General features: G+C 31.8%; 5 protein-coding genes across 12 annotated transcripts; 3 read left to right on the top strand and 2 right to left on the bottom strand.

Annotated features, from left to right (window-relative positions):
* Nucleotides 1–505: 505 nt before the first annotated feature.
* On the bottom strand, nucleotides 506–5,930 carry LOC108329525 (putative pentatricopeptide repeat-containing protein At1g53330). 6 transcript variants are annotated; one of them, XM_052873243.1, is made up of 8 exons: nucleotides 4,430–5,930; nucleotides 3,720–3,830; nucleotides 3,425–3,611; nucleotides 2,815–2,940; nucleotides 1,527–1,578; nucleotides 1,294–1,377; nucleotides 1,067–1,207; nucleotides 506–971 (listed from the first exon to the last, which is right to left on the bottom strand). In XM_052873243.1, exon 1 carries the CDS (start codon nucleotides 5,909–5,911, stop codon nucleotides 4,538–4,540), a length of 1,374 nt encoding a protein of 457 aa, XP_052729203.1. In that variant the 5' UTR covers nucleotides 5,912–5,930; the 3' UTR covers nucleotides 506–971; nucleotides 1,067–1,207; nucleotides 1,294–1,377; nucleotides 1,527–1,578; nucleotides 2,815–2,940; nucleotides 3,425–3,611; nucleotides 3,720–3,830; nucleotides 4,430–4,537. The 6 variants fall into 6 exon arrangements, with proteins under 6 accessions (XP_052729203.1, XP_052729204.1, XP_052729202.1 ...); XM_052873244.1 differs by having other exon boundaries at nucleotides 506–1,207; nucleotides 4,426–5,930; XM_052873242.1 differs by having other exon boundaries at nucleotides 506–1,207.
* Nucleotides 5,931–6,563: 633 nt separating this feature from the next.
* Nucleotides 6,564–8,191, top strand: LOC108328088 (peroxidase P7). The gene is made up of 4 exons (XM_017561881.2): nucleotides 6,564–6,867; nucleotides 6,945–7,136; nucleotides 7,235–7,400; nucleotides 7,674–8,191. Exons 1-4 carry the CDS (start codon nucleotides 6,655–6,657, stop codon nucleotides 8,057–8,059), a joined length of 957 nt encoding a protein of 318 aa, XP_017417370.1. The 5' UTR covers nucleotides 6,564–6,654; the 3' UTR covers nucleotides 8,060–8,191.
* A 357-nt stretch (nucleotides 8,192–8,548) lies between these two features.
* On the bottom strand, nucleotides 8,549–9,802 carry LOC108328826 (uncharacterized). Its single transcript, XM_017562714.2, has 4 exons — nucleotides 9,609–9,802; nucleotides 9,250–9,373; nucleotides 9,034–9,106; nucleotides 8,549–8,859 (listed from the first exon to the last, which is right to left on the bottom strand). Exons 1-4 carry the CDS (start codon nucleotides 9,715–9,717, stop codon nucleotides 8,713–8,715), a joined length of 453 nt encoding a protein of 150 aa, XP_017418203.1. The 5' UTR covers nucleotides 9,718–9,802; the 3' UTR covers nucleotides 8,549–8,712.
* A 3,658-nt stretch (nucleotides 9,803–13,460) lies between these two features.
* Nucleotides 13,461–14,262, top strand: LOC108328673 (uncharacterized). Of its 2 annotated transcripts, none has more exons than XM_017562566.2 (3): nucleotides 13,461–13,619; nucleotides 13,726–13,819; nucleotides 13,926–14,262. In XM_017562566.2, the coding sequence occupies exons 1-3, from the start codon at nucleotides 13,571–13,573 to the stop codon at nucleotides 14,080–14,082; spliced, it is 300 nt and encodes a 99-aa protein (XP_017418055.1). In that variant the 5' UTR covers nucleotides 13,461–13,570; the 3' UTR covers nucleotides 14,083–14,262. The 2 variants fall into 2 exon arrangements, with proteins under 2 accessions (XP_017418055.1, XP_052728366.1); XM_052872406.1 differs by having other exon boundaries at nucleotides 13,481–13,619; nucleotides 13,711–13,819.
* Nucleotides 14,263–18,050: 3,788 nt separating this feature from the next.
* Nucleotides 18,051–19,421, top strand: LOC108328406 (BTB/POZ domain-containing protein At3g56230). Of its 2 annotated transcripts, none has more exons than XM_017562272.2 (3): nucleotides 18,051–18,374; nucleotides 18,467–18,643; nucleotides 18,788–19,421. In XM_017562272.2, the coding sequence occupies exons 1-3, from the start codon at nucleotides 18,126–18,128 to the stop codon at nucleotides 19,229–19,231; spliced, it is 870 nt and encodes a 289-aa protein (XP_017417761.1). In that variant the 5' UTR covers nucleotides 18,051–18,125; the 3' UTR covers nucleotides 19,232–19,421. The 2 variants fall into 2 exon arrangements, with proteins under 2 accessions (XP_017417761.1, XP_017417760.1); XM_017562271.2 differs by having other exon boundaries at nucleotides 18,053–18,369; nucleotides 18,447–18,643.
* The last annotated feature ends 336 nt before the right edge of the window (nucleotides 19,422–19,757 follow it).

Genomic DNA, 19,757 nt, shown 5'->3' with positions numbered 1-19,757 from the left:
AAATAGTAATCACGTTATAAGGACATTTCTTATCTCTAGAAATCTCATATGTAACATTAATATATGTAATTTCTTTTAAAACTATGCAAAAATGGAAATAATTTTCCATTTTATAAGTGTCTCCAATAGACAAAAGAAACTTTCCTTTTTTAGGGAACTTTTCGTTACATAAAAAGTAGCAGCAACATCTTGCGGGTTTGAAAAGTAATGAAGGGAGTGGCAATAGCCGGCCCAGTAGTAACTACTCCATATTTGTTGGATTTATAAACCGGTCCCAAAAGCAAAAGTGAGTTCGGGACCCTTCGTGTCGAAAAATAACATGGATTGGGCCCCTATATGAGCAACCAATTTAAAATTGACACAACCACAACACTGGTACCAGCAGAAAAACAAAATGTCAAAATGATTTTTGATCAAGACAATAATTGTGCATATTTCATTTATCATATTTCTTAGAAATAAAACAAAGTTATACACGTGGCAAACTAAAGGTGAGCGCAAAAGCTAAATAAAAATTATCCTTATACTCACAATTTTTTTCTTACATATTCAGAGTCAGGGTAATCATGAAAAAGAAAAAACCAAAAAGTATACAGCAACTTATATTACCAACTATACCAAAAAAAGTTTATTAACATCTACGACGCTTTTGCATGGGGTAACAGTCCCGTAAGTTCCACTACGTAGAAGTGAAGGAACAATACGGATTGCAACCAACATGAATTTTACCCAATAATAGTGTCTTAATAGCATTTGTCCTCCCTGTAATGGATCTAGAGCATGAATTGCAGCAAAAACAAACTGCTTGTTTTCTTAACCAAAGAATGTGAACAATTTTTTTTTTCTAAATCTATTGACCATGAGTCAAACTGCAGTCGAAACCAACACCCCAACTAAACAATCTACATAGTATTTATAATTGTCCATGGTATCCTGAGAGAAACAAGACCTGGCAGTCTTCCCGTATAACCCTATTTCAAGCAAAATTAGTTATACATACCGCTGCCTTTTTTCAATTGGAGAAACAAGGCAAAATTTGATTTATTGTAAAGTCTTCTTAACCAACCTCGAAATACTTGCTGAGCCTCATTCGCTCCAAAACCTCTAACATATTTTTTCTATCAAGGCTTGAAACCACAGCACAGGGGATACGAGCTGTATAAACTGCTTCCAACCAGTCTTCGACGCCATCTATTGGTTTTGCAAGCTGGACAAAGTTACAAGAAAGAAATGTCATGTTTTAGCCCGCAGAACCCTCGGCAAAAGCCATTACAGTAAATGAAGGCAACTTACTCTGAGAAGATTATCATAATATATCTGAGAAAACCTCCACTTTAGCCTATTCAGCTCATTTTCTGCATTATCTGATAGAAAAAACTGCAAATGAAGAGAGGATAATCAACAAAAAAAAAAATTTCAGAACAAAGTTTTAGACTTTTAATGATAATGCTATTTCTAAAGAAAGCATACCTTCATAATTGAAAGCCTGTGTAAATCAACAAACCAAAAGAAAAAGGCAAACTAACCTTATGCAACACATAATCAGCACCTGTGTATCACCTTCTTCCGGAATATCCCCTGCATATGATAATCACAGTTATCAATATCAGACAATAGCATGCAGAAGTCAATCCAGAAAACGCTATGTGGGATAGTCCATAGCAGGATGACTATTATTATGAATTTTTTAGGTTTAATTACTCATTACCAGCACAATAATTACATTTTAGCCATTCACCTAGAAACTACTCATTTTAGTCCTTACACATGCACTTTCTAGTCCAACACATGTACTTTTTAATCTATTTTAGTCCATGTAATTCTAAACGACAGGGACTAAAACCAATTCAAAACTAATTCAAAAAGACCAAATGAGTCATTTTAAGTATAAGGACAAAAGCATAAAGATTCTGTAGGTAAAAAGACCAAGTGAATATTTATATGTATATAAATACTCAGAATTCATGACATATTCACAATTAAATTAAAAAGTCATGGGTCTCTAAAGCAAAACATACATGTAACAGCAAAATAAGTAAAACAAAATTCAAAAGACAGTCATATTTCAACTACAAGATATATTAAACATTCAATGAAAAGTGAATATAGGTGTTGTACAATGAAAACAACGGATAAGGTTGAGCATGCTAAAGTGACACAGAGAAGGTACTATGTGTTGCCTCCAAAAATGTCCCTATGAACAGAGACATTAGGGTCCTTTTAGAGAGCTACTTCTGGGGTTTCAATTTTGAAAGCCAAAATGTATAGATGTAATAATAGTGACAATGATAATCAAGACTTGGACACAATATGATTATTAATTCCTATCTAGGAAACTTGTAGTTGTCTTTTGTTGGGATTTACCTGCATGTTTTGTTTAAGACACCTCTTACCTTTCATTATTAAATATCAATGTTTAAATTGAGAAAATTTTATAATTTCTTAGAATCTATCTATGTCCTCTCTCTTTCCCTCTCTCTCTATATCTATCTTTGTGTGTGTGTGTGTGTAGTATTTATTAAATAAACCATAACAAAAAAAAAACTATCCTGATATACACTATATTGCTATAGCATTTTTGCGGTTGGATGCAAAAATGGTAACATGAACCGTACTAATTTTTTCCATTTCAACCAAAACTAATTTTCTAACTAATGACCAACTTAAGGATTTGTTAATTATCTGGATTCATCAGTATATTTCAGGATACACAATGCTGAAAAAAACGGATTTAAAACATAAGAATGTGAGTGAGTTTCCACGGGCAACAACTTTAGTGAGCTTGAATGATAAGGGAAGATGGCTCAAGATTACCTAGGACTCAGAGAAAGCCAATCTTTTTATTTCTGAGAAGTTTTTAGATGAACCACCTTCAACCACATATGATGCCAGAGTGAACGGTGCCCCAACAAAACCAAGAACTGCAGCTGTATCATTCACCTGCAATCAACAGTTCTGCATTCAATGATATAGGAAACCGTTGGAGCATAATACACCAATAGGACACACAATAATGATAAAGAAACAAGATATTTGGGTCTCCATGAAGCTCCATTATTTACTAATACATAAAAACAACTTTATAATGCAAACGGGAAATGAAGATTAACCCAGTATATTAATACCACCAGCATGGTAAACAGTTCAATAAAATATATAATTCTGAGTTTCAATATTATATGTTCACCCTAGTACCACATGACATGACGTATGCCTAATCACCTTTCTCCATCATTCCAAGTTATTACAGCCCCCAACCAATTAACATCCTTAAAATACAGAGAAATCCCTTTTAATCACAAAATATACAGAATTTCCTGTCTTATCGTATTGGACAAAACATGCATACTTCAGGTATAAAAAGGAAGTGGGGGTGTAAAACGAACAAAAGCAGAAATGCAACGGAACATAGCACCAGTCAGACCTCTTTCCTCAATATTGTCAGTGCTTCACCAACGTATGGAACTGATTCTTCAGGAACAAACTCTCACTTGATTGACCTGGGCATCTGTGTGAATAGGATCAAATATAACAAGACCCTTACCCTTCACAATATCAAAGGGTATATTCATTCTAGAAAGTGGGGTAAGAATGTCTGAGAATAAAATCACCTGTCACAGAATCAGCGCTCGGCAAATTATTAATGGCAACAAAATCACAATCAATACATAAAAAATGTGATAACAGATATATTAATGAGTGCCAGAGTGTTATCTTACTTCATCAGGCTTGAAAACATGCCATGGTTGCAGGGAAATTTCCACCACAAGATCGACATTTTCAGATCTTTCATGGAATGAAGGATATTTCTCACAGATGGTTTGGTAACTCTGCTTGATGAAAATTGGTAAATTAGATTCATTTTTTGTAAAGAATACATACTCACCAAACTCAATTCATGAAGAACAAGAACCCAACTGGTTTTAGATTTAGTGGCATTTAAATCACGATAGTTGTTGGACTTAAATTTACAATTGAAGCAGATAACCATGGATCATAAACAATTCAAAAAAATTCTTGGGCTAAGGTCATCATAAAAAAGTCCAGAAAATTTCTGAAATACAAATAAACTTTGGAAAATGTAAAAAATCTGCTAGCTATGTTTAGTTTCAGAGGAGGCGTGTAACTAAAAAATGAAAGAGTTAACAAAAACACACCCTTTTACACCTGCTTGTTTGGATAAACTTATCCATAAGGACTTATTACAAGAAAAAAATACGAAGAAAAAATGAATCAGCTACTGGTAACCTTAAATTAGTTTAAACAAAAGTTAATTTGTACAAATTTTCTCTAAGTGAACATAACACCACTGCACATGCAATTTCACAATATACAGAAATTTATTACACCAAATACCAAACTAGGATGCCCTAAACCTTCGATTAAGTTTTACGTAAGCCATAAATCAAAAATAGCTGCATGAACCTGCCTTCATGTACCTCCCTGTTTGCCTCATGAGCCAAACCGGTGGTCTTTCAACTTCTACCCACGAACTGCATTAAGCAAAAGTTTTCCACAACAACGTAAGCCATAGAATTCATGCCAACACCAATTCATCAAAATGTTCAAAAGCTCCCAACAACTTTTTCGATTGGCAAACCAATAAGACCAAAGTGTTCCACACATCCTCACAATAAAATCCCCCACCTACCAAACCACTCAAAACCTTCTCTAGTAACTCAAAATTCCCTTCCTTGCACACCATACCAACAAACTCATTCAAACTGGAAGAACGAGGAACATAGCCTTTAAAAATCATCTCCTCTAAAACCAACCCAGCTTCCTCAAACTGCATACACCGGCAAAGCCCATCAAATAAGGTGCGGTAAGTCACAACATCAGGAACACATTGTCGCCTTGGCATGTCCCCAAATAAATCATCAGCCTCCCTCCATTTCCCCTCTTCACACAGAGAACCTATAACCACATTGTAGCCAAAAACATCAGGCTTCACACCCTCTAACCCATCATTCAAAATCCTATAAGCCTCTTCAAACTTCCTCTCCCTACAAAACTCCCCAATTAACACATTACACGTCACGGAATTCGGCTTCACACCACCAATCTTCATTTCCTCCAAAACCCTAAATCCTGTATCCTTTTTCCCTCCTTTTAAAAACCCTGAAACCAAAGTGTTGTACATTACAGCATCAAGCTTCAAATTGTTCCTCACCATCTCATCTTTCAACCTAACCGCGGAATCAAAATCACCCACCTCGCAAACAGCTTTAATCAAACTAGTGTAATCAAAAGCATTAGGCTTAATTTTAAAAACCCTATCCATCTCTTCCTTCACCTTAAACGCCTGGGGAAGGTGCAATTGAGGGCTTTTGCACAGCAAGTTAATCAGAGTTCCGAACGTAATTTGATTCGGACGAATGCCTCGCCTACGCATTTCGTTAAAGAGCTTCCACGCCCGACCGCGGTCGTTGGTTAGAGAACACGCGTGGATGAGGATGTTGTAGGAGCATGCGTCGGGACCATGAAAGCGGGGGAGGTGCGGCAGGAGGCGCGTGAATGAGGCGAAGTCACGGCAGGCGAGCAGCGCGTGGAGGAGGGAGTTGAAGGATCGGAGTGAAGGGGCGGGGATGGAGAGGAAGGTGCGGAGGGCACGCGATGGGAGGCCGGCACGCGCGTAGGCAGCGATGACGTGGCGGAGGAGGGGTTCGGGGGTAGGGAAGCGCGTTTGGGTGTGGAGTTGATTGAGGAGCTGTTCCATTTGGGGGAACATTTTGGCTTGGGCAAGTTTAGTGATAATGAGGTCATAGGAGCGGAGAGAATGGCGGAAGGGATGGACGGAGGGGTGGTTAGGGTTTGGGTTGAGAAAGATTTGAAGGACCGATGAGGGGTCTTTCTGAGAGCGGAGGAGAGAAGTGAGTCGGAAGGAGGAGATGATTTTCGAAGTAGACATTGTATTTTGGTTCTTGAACTTCATTAATTTTCTAATGTCAAAAATAATAGAAATTATCTATTTATTTTAATGTTTTAATGTGGACACTATATGTATCTCTACTAGAATTACAAAATTATTTTAATATTTAAAAATATATTTAAAGTTAAAATTTAAAATAAATTTATAAGTTTTTAATGTTTCACATAACGTAAATAATATATATGTATATCATATTTAAATTAAAGTTGGTTCTATATATATTTTTCTAACGTTATCATTTCTAAACTTTTTGGTCAAAAAATAAACTTATGGTCAAAAAATAAATTTACTGTTTCTAAACTTAATGGTGGGTGTATACCGGGGCTTTTGACTATGGTTAAAATACACGTTACTGTTTCTTATCATTTCAGAAAAAACAATGGAAACCAAACCTTCGAAATTAATCTAGTTAACCATTGTCTGAAGCCACAGATCCTACATTCAAAATCTAATCCATTTTTTTTCACATTATATTTACTTGAGTAATATATGAAAAAAATAAGGATAAGGATTGTGTACATGAGTCTTTTAATGCAAGGAACCCATTCCTTTAATCATGGCCGAAAAGAAAAAGGAAATTACGTACATAACATACATCAGCTTTAACATGAAAGGAAAAGCTAGAAGTAATTTTACTTTCATGTGACCAATTTTATCCTACATGGTTGCTATTAGAAGCGAAGACACAAATTATTGGGTTTATGTGTACTCCGAAAGTTTAGATGGCTTCTTACTATTTTCTTTTGTTTGTTCTTGTAGCTGTTACAGCAGTGTCTGAAGCAGATGCCGAAAAGAAGTTATCCCCGGACTTCTACACTAGCAGCTGCCCAAAGCTGTTGCCTATAGTGAAAAAAGGAGTCATAAAAGGCATTAAAGATGAAACTCGCATAGGAGCTTCCTTACTCAGATTGCATTTCCATGACTGCTTTGTAAACGTGAGTATATACATTAATTTCCGGTCACTGTAGTCTTCTCCTTTGCTTAATTTGGCGTTACTTAACGCAATGATCAGGGTTGTGATGCGACGATACTGTTGGATGATACAAGCAATTTCATAGGAGAGAAAACGGCAGCACCTAACAATAATTCAGCAAGAGGGTTCGACGTGATCGATGACATTAAAGCCAAGGTGGAGAAATCATGCCCCCGGGTTGTTTCCTGCGCTGATATTCTCGCTCTGGCTGCTCGAGACTCTGTTGTTTATGTAATAACCGATCCTAGTAGTATTAATACTAAGACCCTTAAAATATAAAAACCGAAAACATTTGCTATTGATGGGGTAATATGTGTTGAAATTTACAGTTAGGGGGACCATCGTGGAAAGTAGGCTTGGGGAGAAGGGATTCAATCACAGCTAGCAGAGCTGATGCCAATAACTCCATTCCTGCGCCCTTTCTCAATTTAACCGATCTCAAAACGAATTTCGCCAACCACGGGCTCTCTGTGAAGAACTTGGTGGCTCTTTCAGGTACCATATGCTAAACACGTTAAATTATACATGTATCAAGTCTGATCAAGACCAGGTTGGGTACTAAATAAATGCTTTGTCAAGAAAATTTCTAGGCTATTTTAGATTGAAATAGAATGAGAGAAGTTGTGAGTGTTAAGAGGCTTGCTTGCTCTACCTACTTATTGCCAGAAAATGACCGCTCTTTTTGTTCAGAAGTTTTTTCTTGGAAGAAGATTTTGACATGCTATGCCTAAGAAATGCTTCAATTCACTTGACTACCTTAAATAACAGGTGCGCATACTCTTGGTCTTGCCAGATGTTTAACATTCCGAGCCCATATCTTCAATGATTCCAACATTGATGCCTCCTTTGCCAAGTCCCTACAAAGCAAGTGCCCCATAAGTGGAAATGACGATTTACTTGCACCCCTTGACCTTCGAACTCCTACCCATTTCGATAATCTATACTTCAAAAACATACTGGCTAAAAGGGGCCTTCTTCATTCTGACCAGGAGCTGCTCAACGGCGGTTCCACCGGTAAACTGGTGAAGAAATACGCTACTGACACAGTTGCCTTCTTTAAAGCCTTCGCCAAGGGCATGGTCAAAATGAGCAATATCAAGCCTCTAACAGGAAGCGAGGGGCAGATCAGAATCAATTGCCGAAAAGTCTCTTAACATTAGTCAACAATGCGTACCCATACATACATGTATAATGATTTCCTTCCAAAGTTATGTATTCTCTGGCTGTCAAGCTACCTGGTTTATCATCAATAAACTACCTCATTTTATATGACTTTTTTAAGCTTCCTACTTTCCCTGACAACATATTCGACCAGTAGAACCTGCAATCTCCACGATCATGAAGAAGTGACGTAAAAATAATGTCATCGATGCCAATCCATAAATTTGTTTGTACTCAAATACGGTATTTCGATCCTATAACTGATCCAGGAATGCAACTAGATGAGATTAAACAGTTGTCAAGTTAAAATTCCAGAAGATCTATATGTATATATTATAGCTCAGAAGAATCATCTATGTAAAAAAAGGCAAGTCATATCCAATCACAAATTCTTGAATTGTTAGAATACTGAAAAATCTTCCAGGAGAAATTATCAAAAGTGAAAAGAAAAATTCCAAGGCTAATTAACATGTTAATTATAATTGGTTTGGGTCAAACACCGTTTCTTTGATTTGAAAATTGGGAAGACTGTCATGAACTTACTGTATCACATCTATACATTAACCTGGTTACATCACATTTTCATTATAACCAAAACAAGGATTAAGAGTCTCAAGCTGAGTCCTACTGCTGCTCTACGTTCCTCTTAATCCAGTTCATGAACAGATTCAACCTCCTCTTCTGGTAGTTCAAATTGATCAACCTCTTTAAAGTAAGCATTCTGTTTTTCAATATAATCTTGAAGTTGGGCATCTTTGGACACATCTTCTTCATACGACACAGCGCGCTTCTTCTGGAAACTCAGCAGATATCATCAAACACTTGTTGAGCAAATTATCCATTAAGAACCATATAAAATTCACCATTCATGTAAACTAATCCAAGGACGATTAATTACACCACACTCAACTATACCCTACAAATCTGTAATACCATCATAGACAGAGTGTATTTTAAAAATCTATACCTTGCAAGAAACTGTTAAAATCCTAGCTTTAGGTAGACCCAAACCTTCAAGTTCTACTCCATCACTTTTGTCCCTGTTTGGTAGGAAAAAAACTCGGATGACAAACGAGTAATTATAGAAAAAAAGACGAGAGAGTAATAATTGCACTCGGTTCCCTTACGTATTGTAAAATTGAACCTAACATGACTTAAAACAGATAATAGTATTACTAGTTACCGAATCTTGGAGATTTTTGAATTGGCTATTGCCTTTTTTGCATTCCTTTTCTTTTCATTCAAAGTATGTATTCGGGTGCAGAATGCTGAAATTGGCTCAGAAACATCAAGGCCAACAACAGTACCTGAAATCAAAGCACGAAATCACCGTGTCGTCTAAAAGTAAGGAACAGATATGGTTAACACTGGTATTAAGCTATAATTATTGGGTTGACGTGACCAAAATCGATGCAAAATTGGAACACGGGTTACGAGAGCATAAACGATTGATTATACAGAGTAAGAAAAGTTCAACGTGAAATTTAGACGCAAAGGAAAAATGCAAAGGTAATGTATGAGATTGCATAAAAATGAAAGTACCGCGTCTGGCGTCGATTGAGAAGGAGGAAGAAGATGATGGAAGGAGGTTGGAAATGGTGAGATCGGAAAGAGGCTTTCGTTTTCTTTCCCTACCATCAGCGTTTTTCATTTCGACGATTGAGTTTCTGAGAGCGTGAAAATCACTCACTCCCACTTCTCGTGCTTTTTGCTGTTATATTCTTCTCTCTCATGGCGGGAAATGACAGTTGGAAAACAACCATTTGCTAATGCCGTTTCCATGAATTATCTTTCAATACCGTTTTAAATGTGTCTATAGGAGTTATTTGAGTTCAAATTGATTTTCATGTAAAGTTTAATCCAAAGAAGGGTCTGGAAATTTTTCAATTCAATGTAAAAGCTGTGTTGTATTCTTTTTTGTTATATATATATATATATATATATATATATATATATATATATATATATATATATATATATATATATATATATATATATATATATATATATATATATATATATATATATATATATATATATGTATATATCGCACACATACAATGTATCCTTTTGATTCTAAAAATATTAGATATCAATTATTTATTTTTATGCACATTTAAGAGAAAAAACAAACCACAATATAATAAATTTTGCAATTAAATATTTTTTATAATTTCAAAATAAAAAGATAATTTTTTTAATTTAAAAGATTAAATTTCAGTTACTTTAATTTTATAAACTAATTTTATGTTACTCATCAGATCTCATAACGATAATAAATTCCTAAAATGGTTATATTAATTAATGGACCATATATACGCTTTTAGCTTGTTTTATCTCAATTTTAATATGCATCACATGATAGAAAAGGAAATTTGAATAAAGCAGTATTTGTTTTTTTAAAACTAAGAAATAAAAAGTAACCACATTTAAAAGACAAAAAGCATATAAAAATAAAAATAAACCTTCAAAATGTTGGTGCAAATATTCCAATTTCCACTTATAAAGATTTGTTTTCCTAATCAAGGGTCAATGCTGACAAAGTTTGATTTAAAAAAAAGTGCTTTTCCGAAGCAGCTTTTAGAGATAAATTTTATTTATAGATTTGGAACAGTGTAATTGGACCCTGTAAAGCTAGTAATAGCACATGAAGTGCAATAGTAAGATATTTGTTTAGTCTTCCTGATCCAATGCTTCTTTTAGCCTTATAAAATATTTTAGTAAAGAATAATTTAATTAAATGATTTTCTAATGATAAAAATATTAAAGGATTAATTTAGTATTTAAATTGATGTTAAAGAGTGTTTAAAGTTACATACTTTTAGAAACTAATGATACTTTATACTTTTAACCGATGTGTATTTAAATCACATCGCGGTGACATTACACTATGAATATTCAATAACTATTTTGTAACAGAAATTAAAGTTCTATTGTACATTATACATAAATTTATTACAAATGTAACGAAACTATTTAGCATTTATAGATTTCTTCTTTGGTTGCTTTCATTGGTAGAAATTTTACTCATCAAATAAGTTTAAATTTAAATATTCGCAGACACAAAGGAAATAATACATATCATATGAGTGTAAATATTAATCTTCTTACCATTGATAATGATTATCTATGCATAAAATCTAAATATAATTGTTTGATATTTTTGAACTTTAAGTGTATTAATTTTAATTTTATTTTAAATATGTTGTCCTTTTTTAGTTTAATAATTTACTTTTTAATTGTCCTGTATTTGTGAACGCATTGATTGAAAAACAAAATTGTATATAGATTTAAGGAAGTTGAATTTAAAATTAGGTAAAATTAAGTTTGTTATTTGAGTTTAAGATTAGACGACTTAAATATATTTTGATAATAAGAATTTCGTGTGAAGTTTTAAGTTACATATTTAGTATAATTCAATACAACTCTTTAATTTATATATAGAGATGGAATAAGAAGATTCATCGTGCTAAAATTTTTTTATTGTTGTTAAGGATCTGGTCACAAATGGGTTGATATTAAAGTTAAAAGAAGTAAGCTATTTTATTTTTTAAAAATTAAATAATTTTGTAAGATGATGATAACATGATTTTAAAATTAAACAGAAACTAGTCATGATTCTATTAGAATTTCTAGCTAAAATTCCAACTATCTAATTCATCCATTTACACCAAATTTATTATTTAGGTATTTTAGTACCAAACTATTTGTTATATTTTTTTTTATCCAATTAACATAAATTCAATTATTTAATTTGAGAAATAAACACAATAAATTATTCTAGTTCAAAATATGATTGGATTTCGAATAAATTTAATATTTTTTTATTCACTTCTTAATATTTCATTTTTTAGTAGTATGATACACAAATCTCTATCATGATTTTTTTATTGTTATCTTGGATTTTTTTTTCGGCATTTACTAACATTCACATAATATATGCAGGTTAATATAGTTTTCAATCATCTTAAATGTTCCAATACATGAATCATCATTATGACATGTCTTTCAATCTTTATAGTAATTTTTTTTCCATTATTAATATTTCTCTATTTCTATTAAATATTTTTTCAACCATATAAAATATGTTCGCAAACTTCTATGATAAATATCTTTTAATAAAATAAGTACACAAGCAGCCATCAACCGTGCGTAGGCACGATTAAAACTAGTTTAAAAATCAAATGCGTAAGTCAATTTTATATAAATAAAACATTAAATATTTTTTAAATTAATAAAAAAAACAAAAAAAATGTTAAGATAAAATTAAAGATATGAAAAGAAGTAACAAGGGATTCAAAAATTAAAAAGTACTTGAAAACATGATTTAAAAAAATAAAAAACACGAAAAAACACTGGAACGCCACTAAGAAAATGTACTTACGATTTTTAAAAAATTAAAGAAAATATCAAAGAAGTGCTAAAAGGTATCACTTTAAAAAATTATTGATAAAAAAATAAAGTATGGCTTAAAGAACCATTGATCTCTAAAAAATATGTTATCAAGATTTTTAATTTGTAGAAAAAAATTAACAAGCATTTAATTAACATGGAATAAAAAACAGTCTCAAATGCAGCGGAAACATGTGGTATGACATAAAATATTACTTAAAACTAGTGAAATAAATTCATATAACATCACACAACGTAATATCAGTTACTTCTCTCCCAATAAAAAGTAATAAACTTTAAATTGTTAAACGATTAGAGCTATCTTAAATATTTTACATACGACAATCAATTTACCTCTTACTAAAAAACACAACTGATCTCTCTGTCCTTTTGCCAATTACGATAAAGCTTTTTGATTCTCGCAATATATCTTTCAAAGTATATGTTTCTAAATAAACATATTTTATACTAAACGGTCAAGTGATTTTCGTAGGCTTTTTAATAAATTTAGAACTCGTTATCAATAGGCCTTCGATCCTCATTAGGAGCTAAAAAAACACAATTACTTAAAAAATCTCTTGGTATAAGTAACATTAAAGAGTATTTAAAAAATATTAATAAAAAATATTAATTCCTTTCAGCTTAGAAAAGTGATAGTTCATGTTTTTGTCAATAATCTCTACTTAAGTAATGTTTGTCGTGAATTGTTGCAGTGCGATGATGATACAAGCGGTTTCATGGAGCCTCTGTATCAGCACCACTGATCCGAGTAAAACAAAACCCGTTGGCTCCCTCTGCATGCCACATGATTGTAATAAAGCAAATCAATAGAATGAGGCAAAAGTGGATGCACAGAACAAAACCACCATAAATAAGCCTCCAGTTTAACTCAATTCCACGTTCCAATCTCCAATAAAACAGCCAAAACCCCACAAAACCCATGGGCCAACCCAAGCACCAAAACCAAAGTCACAGATTTCAACGTCACCCTCACCCACCCTTCTATAAATATTCTCCCTTCCCCTCACACCATTCATCACCTTCACTGCTATACTTCCTCAGACACACTTCCCAGATCAAGAACAGAGCACCACCATCATATCAAACACAGCATGGAGGCAGTTCAGTCATGGGTTTCAGAGCACAAGCTCACCACCATTGGTAAGTACTTACACAAATGCCAAAAAATTCACCTTTAAAACTAGTTTACTGCATGATCTCATCTCATATAAAAGATTATCAAACTTTAAAGAAATTGGTCTTACAGGAGCACTCTGGGCATCTGGAATTGGAGCATCACTTGTGACTTATTCATGCAAAAAGACACCTTTGAAGCCTAGTCTCAGGCTTATCCATGCCAGGTACATATATACCTTTCTCAGAAAAGTTTAACTTAATGATAACAAACATGTGAATAATGTTGTAATAATATTGTAAGTGTAATTAATGAATGATATGGTTTCGCAGGATGCATGCTCAGGCGCTAACTTTGGCAGTGTTGTCTGGTGCAGCTGCTTACCATTATTATGAGAAAGGTTCTCTTCAGCCAAAACCAGTGGCAGATAATATTCCTGCCACCAATTTCAACCATCTTGTCGAATATGAAATTCACTGTCCTTTCTAAACTAAAAACAATAGGGATCATGCCATTGAGATGTCTTTTATCAAGTTATTGCTATTTCCTATAATGAATGTTCTCCAGAACAATTTGTATGTGTTTGTTCGGAGAAGTTTTATGAGAAGTGTAATGTATATAAACAAGTTTTATGAGAAGTTTCAGCTTGATTTGCATTATTCATATAAAGTCTATTATTATTAGAAAAGAAAAAGAAAGTGAAGTTATGCAAAATGCTGAACCTTATCTGTTCTGCATTGAAATCTTACACGTGACTCGCACTTAATGGTTTCTTTTTCTAGTATAACGTGTTTCTGGTTATGCGGGTAAAACAAGGCTAATTAATAATTAATAAGTATAAGACCATTTTAACATTTGTTTTAAACTAATTTCAGTATAAATTTGTAGCGTTTATTGATATACTTTAATTTACTATAGTACTAATGAAAATTCTCCTCAGACCACATAAATGTGGATAATTAATGGAGTTTCCTTTTATATCCACATCACAATTTAAACTTCAGGCTGGATCAAACGGTTTTGGTTTTCTTTAAAAGAAAAAAAAACAAGCATTTATATTCAAAAAATGAAATCCAGAAAACAGGATCTACAATTTTACCTTAAGAGAACACTATCCCTCCCACAGGTTTGAAAGAAAGAGTTTTAGCAATACATAATTTAACACGTTTATTAAAAATATAAAAAAATGAGAAGGAATATGTTGAAAAGTCAAGAATGGTCTTTTTCTTTCGTCTTCTCCCTCTCCACTCTAGTAAATTTTTAATAAAAATACCCTCAACAAAAAATTAAATCTTACCTTATCTTGTTTTAGTTACGTAGTTTACCACTTACCGTTATTTTTTTTAATTAATATTCATTTATTATATCTTCTTAATTTATTAAATGTGCATGTGTGTTAACATGAAAAAAAAAATGAAAAGTGAAACATGTTATCATTCTAAAAAATATAACAAAAATACGTCATTCCAAACATGTTTCAAATTATTTTAGAGTAATATGAAAAAGTGCATTTAAATTAGGTTTAATTAAATTTTGAGTTGAATTGAGTCTTTATTAAATTTTGATGATTTATTGAGTCATTAAATTTTTAAACTTCTCAATCGAATTCTTAAGAGTTAGATTTTTTTTTGGTCTTGCTTATTTGCTGCATAATATTTTTTTCACAAGATGATAATGACGATATTTTTATAAAACATTCATAATATTTAACAAATTCTTTTAAAATTTATTAAAGTTATAAAATTATAACATATAAAAAAAATTATAAAATATAAAATCACAAATTCTTTATTTTTTACTTACTAAGTTTAGGGATTATTCTCTTCTAATCCATTACAAATGTTATCGTGAATTCCTTATTATTAATTACAGTTAGAAAATTCTATTTATATGTAATTTAGTTGTTTAAATTTCTTATTAATCTTTTAATCTATTTCTAAATTTTGTGTCAATGTTGTCTTGTTGTTATAATTATCCCTAGTAACAAAGGGTGACAATATGAGTCTATGTAATCATTTAGACTTGGTCTTCAAAATACAGGTCAGATTCGTTTGTCTCTCTTAAAAACATGAATTTAATTGTTTAGCTTGTTTTATATAGTTCTTGGCTCTTGGCTTGCAGGTTGTAGGTCGATATTTTTTTATTATTATTTTTTATGATAGAATCTTTAATGTCATATAAATTGAAAATTTTTAATACATTCACAAAATTAAGAAGGTACTTTGAAAAAATAATAATAAATTGATAATCCTACATTTTCATCATCCGCAAGAATTCTTGAAATTTTAACAAATTTATTTTAATAAAAATTTAATTAAGATTATTAAAACTTATGAAATATTTAAAATTTAATCAAGTTATTTTGTCAGAAAAATTGTATTTTACACTACGAGTAGTTGAGCAAAAGTAAGAGAATTATATGCGTAACCCGCAAGTTTACATTTTTACATTTCACTGCAAGTTTTTCATGCATGACTCTCACAACTCATTATCTAAACAAAAGTGGCTGTCTTCTTCCATCTGATAAATTTATTTCTTCACTTTTTCATTTCATATTTTATTTTCTGAAATGTACTAAATCAATTATAGAAATACTTTTCCCAAAAATACTCTCTCACTTTTTGAAAGACACTCACCCACTCTTATTCTGGAAATCTAGAAGTTTTGATGGGGTGAAGGAAAACAAATTGAAAGAGAGCAAGAAAAAACAGCCAACAAAATTTTACCCACAAATTGAACTAAACTGCGTCAATAGCCCAACCCAACTCAAAATATCACTTACTTATATATTATTTAATAGATTAAATAATTTATTATGTATGTAAATAAATTTCTAATAGTATCATGTTTATATATATATATATATATATATATATATTTAATTATTAAACAATTGTTTTTATTTTTCCACTTAGATGATCACATGTTAGAACGAATTGACTCATTATTCGTTTCACTGTTTATCTGAATATTTGTTTAAAAAATATACGTGAGTTTTTTAAAAATAGATAATTTATAAATTTTAAAATAAAATTACAAAAAATTATAAATATAATGTAAATTACATTAAATATAAATTAAATTTTAATTTTAATTAAATTTAACATAATAAAATATAAAATAAATTTTAATTTTTTTACACATAATAAATACATGTAGAAACTAGTCATATGATGTCAGCACTTACCTTTTTACAAGTGAATATTAAATTATTTGTTATCTATTACTTACAAATATCCACTTAAAATATCTATCTACTATTATAAATGATTTTATCCATAAATATCCATACATATTTGATATCTTTATCATTATTAACATGTCTATATATTCCTTTCATCCTAACACTCAACATAAGAAAGGTAAGTTTGTTAATTATTAAGCACATTACAAGCTGTATTTTATCATAATTTTTTTAGTTTAAGTTTTAGGTGACAAAAAGAGAGTTTTATGATAGACTAATCCAATATAAATAAAATAGTTTTTCTAAAAAATACCAGTATTTTATTTTTTTTAAAATGTTAACTAAGAAGGAGTTTAAAGGAGAAAAAATATTATTTGGGAAGATAAATTAATTTGTGAAATTATTATACATAAATGAGACGAGGAAAAAATAGAAAATTTTAAAATAAAATTTAGACAAAAATAAATAATTCTTTTACCATTATCATAAAATTTAATAATGACAATATATTCTAGAACTTAGCAATATACTCTTAATACAGGTTGTTTAATGTTCGAAAAAAACATATTTACTTGTCATTATTTGACTTAAAATTTGGATGACAATTAATGATATGAAAATTTGATTTATAAGTTTCTACAAAAATCAACATCATAATAAAAACAAAGGACCCAAAAACATATAAAACTACAAAAACATAAGAAGTAGTTAGTGGTGAGTTATTGCTCTAATTTATAGCTGATGCTGAATTCATTAATCCTTCATGCTGTTGTTGTACCAAATACATAACCAATGACCATGATGCATCGACCAATTAATCATGTCATCTAATAATGTTCCTTCCAGCTTTGGGTATTACCTAAATATCCAGGCTGGCCTTAAACTATATGGTTGACATTAAACTATCTTAATATCAATAATTAACCATGGTTACATACAAAGGTAGTTAAAGGAATGGACTTTGCTTTGCTCATTTCTGCTGTTGTGTGGTTGGAAAGTCTTCTCCTCGCTAACTGCATAATTCTTTTTGCTAAGTACTTTACTTAACACTACTCTAAAGAGATAGCCTACCAAACATCCATCTTCCCAGTTTTACACCTTCCTCTACTAATCCACAAGAAGAAAATGATGGGACATCTACACATACTTTTGAGGTTACATCCAACCTAATATATATACTTTTTTAATTATTCAAAAGCTTAATAAATGTATACCACAGACTTATCATATGCAGATTGAATTTGATTATATAATAATGGAAGTGATGTATATCTTCTAAATGAATTGGACATGAGGCTTCCATCATTCATTATGATGGGTCCAATCCAAGCAACGCATTATATAAAGAATGGAAGAAGAGAATATCTTCTTCATCTTTCTGCTGCGATTTAAGAAGGCAGAGGACATGGATTGTTGTGTGTGTACAACTATGCCACTCATACTAAGGCCTCCGAGGAATACAATATGTGGAGCATGTTACGAAGGAGTGAGGAGCATAATCAACATGATGAGCAATTTCGAAACTGAGAAAGTAAAACCAGTAGTGGCCAATCCAAATCCAAACCCTTCTCCAGTTTCACGAAGAAATTCGAGTAAGGCAAGCTCTGATTCATTGCTTCTTCAAACGTTTGATTAAAAAAACAACAACTGTATTAGTTAACACATGTAGATTATTCTTTCTCTCTGCAGACACTCGATGATTGTATAAGATGGTGTTCAGAGCATTTAGAACAGTTTAATCAGCAGAAGGAAGACTTGGTTTTTCTGAGAGGCTTTGTTGCAGCCTTCAAAGAACAGATTCACACAGATATATTGGTCATTCCAGGCAGACACGGTCCACCTATACCTGCACATAAGTCCGTTTTGGTAAGCTCTTTTTTAAGTAATTTAAGATTATTGATGCAATTTCTTCGTTGTACCAAACATCTAAAACCTATTTGTTTCATTTAGAAAACACAAAACTGTATGATTGTAATTAGCAGGTGATAAGAACATGTTATAATGTTACAGGCTGCAAGATCAGAGATATTTAAGAACATGCTAGAGTGCGATGAATGCAAAGAAGCACCGAGTAAGAGCATAACTATACCCGATGTGAAGCACGAAGAATTAGAGTGTCTTCTTGAGTTTCTGTACAGTGGAAGCTTGGGTGAGGAAAAATTGGAGAAACATGTGTACGCGCTGTCACAAGCAGCGGATAAGTACGTGATCCCACATTTGCTGAAACACTGCGAACGGTACCTGCTGAGTTCGCTAAGCACTTGTAATGCCCTTGAGACACTGGAGATTGCGGACACTTGTTCCAACCAGAAGTTGAAGGAGACAACCTTGGATTTCTTGGTTAAGAACATTGACCGTGTTGTGTCATCACCTAAATTTGAAGCTTTTGTTCACAGGAGCCCACATCTCACCGTGCAACTAGTTACAATGGCCTTTGCCAATGCTGCTAAATAATCAATTTCTCTCCTAGTTTAAGAGCTACCAATGCTTTATTTTTTCAATTTAGTAATTTATTTATTGCTCAACCCTATAAACCATATCTGTTAGCAGATTACTATAATTCATGAGTTTCTTCTCGTCAATTTAAAGCAGCTCTCGCATTTACTTTTTTAAGTGAATAATATATAATTTTTTTTTTATATTATATTATCTTTTTCTTCCAAAAAAATATATCATAACAAATTATCGTTATCATATATGGTGAATTATTAAATTTTATGATAATTTTTTTAAAATTTATATAAATGATAATTTCTTATTGATTGACAGCGTAACTTTTTTAACAATAAGTATTTTTTTTAGTTTGCCTTTCATGTTTCCGTAATTGAGAAAATCACACGCCAATAAAAGAAGGCAATCAAACACAGAAAAAGAATATCGATATATTATTTTTAATTTTAAAAACAATAAACAAGGCAGGTTACTTGAATTGAATTCCTCTCGCTAATAATGCATGCCTAACTTCTTTTGAGAGTTTCTC

Source organism: Vigna angularis, chromosome 2, assembly GCF_016808095.1.
Source record: "Vigna angularis cultivar LongXiaoDou No.4 chromosome 2, ASM1680809v1, whole genome shotgun sequence".
Lineage (NCBI taxonomy): Eukaryota > Viridiplantae > Streptophyta > Magnoliopsida > Fabales > Fabaceae > Vigna > Vigna angularis.
The sequence above is the reverse complement of the archived record's forward strand: the minus strand, read 5'-3'. Positions and strand labels throughout refer to the sequence as shown.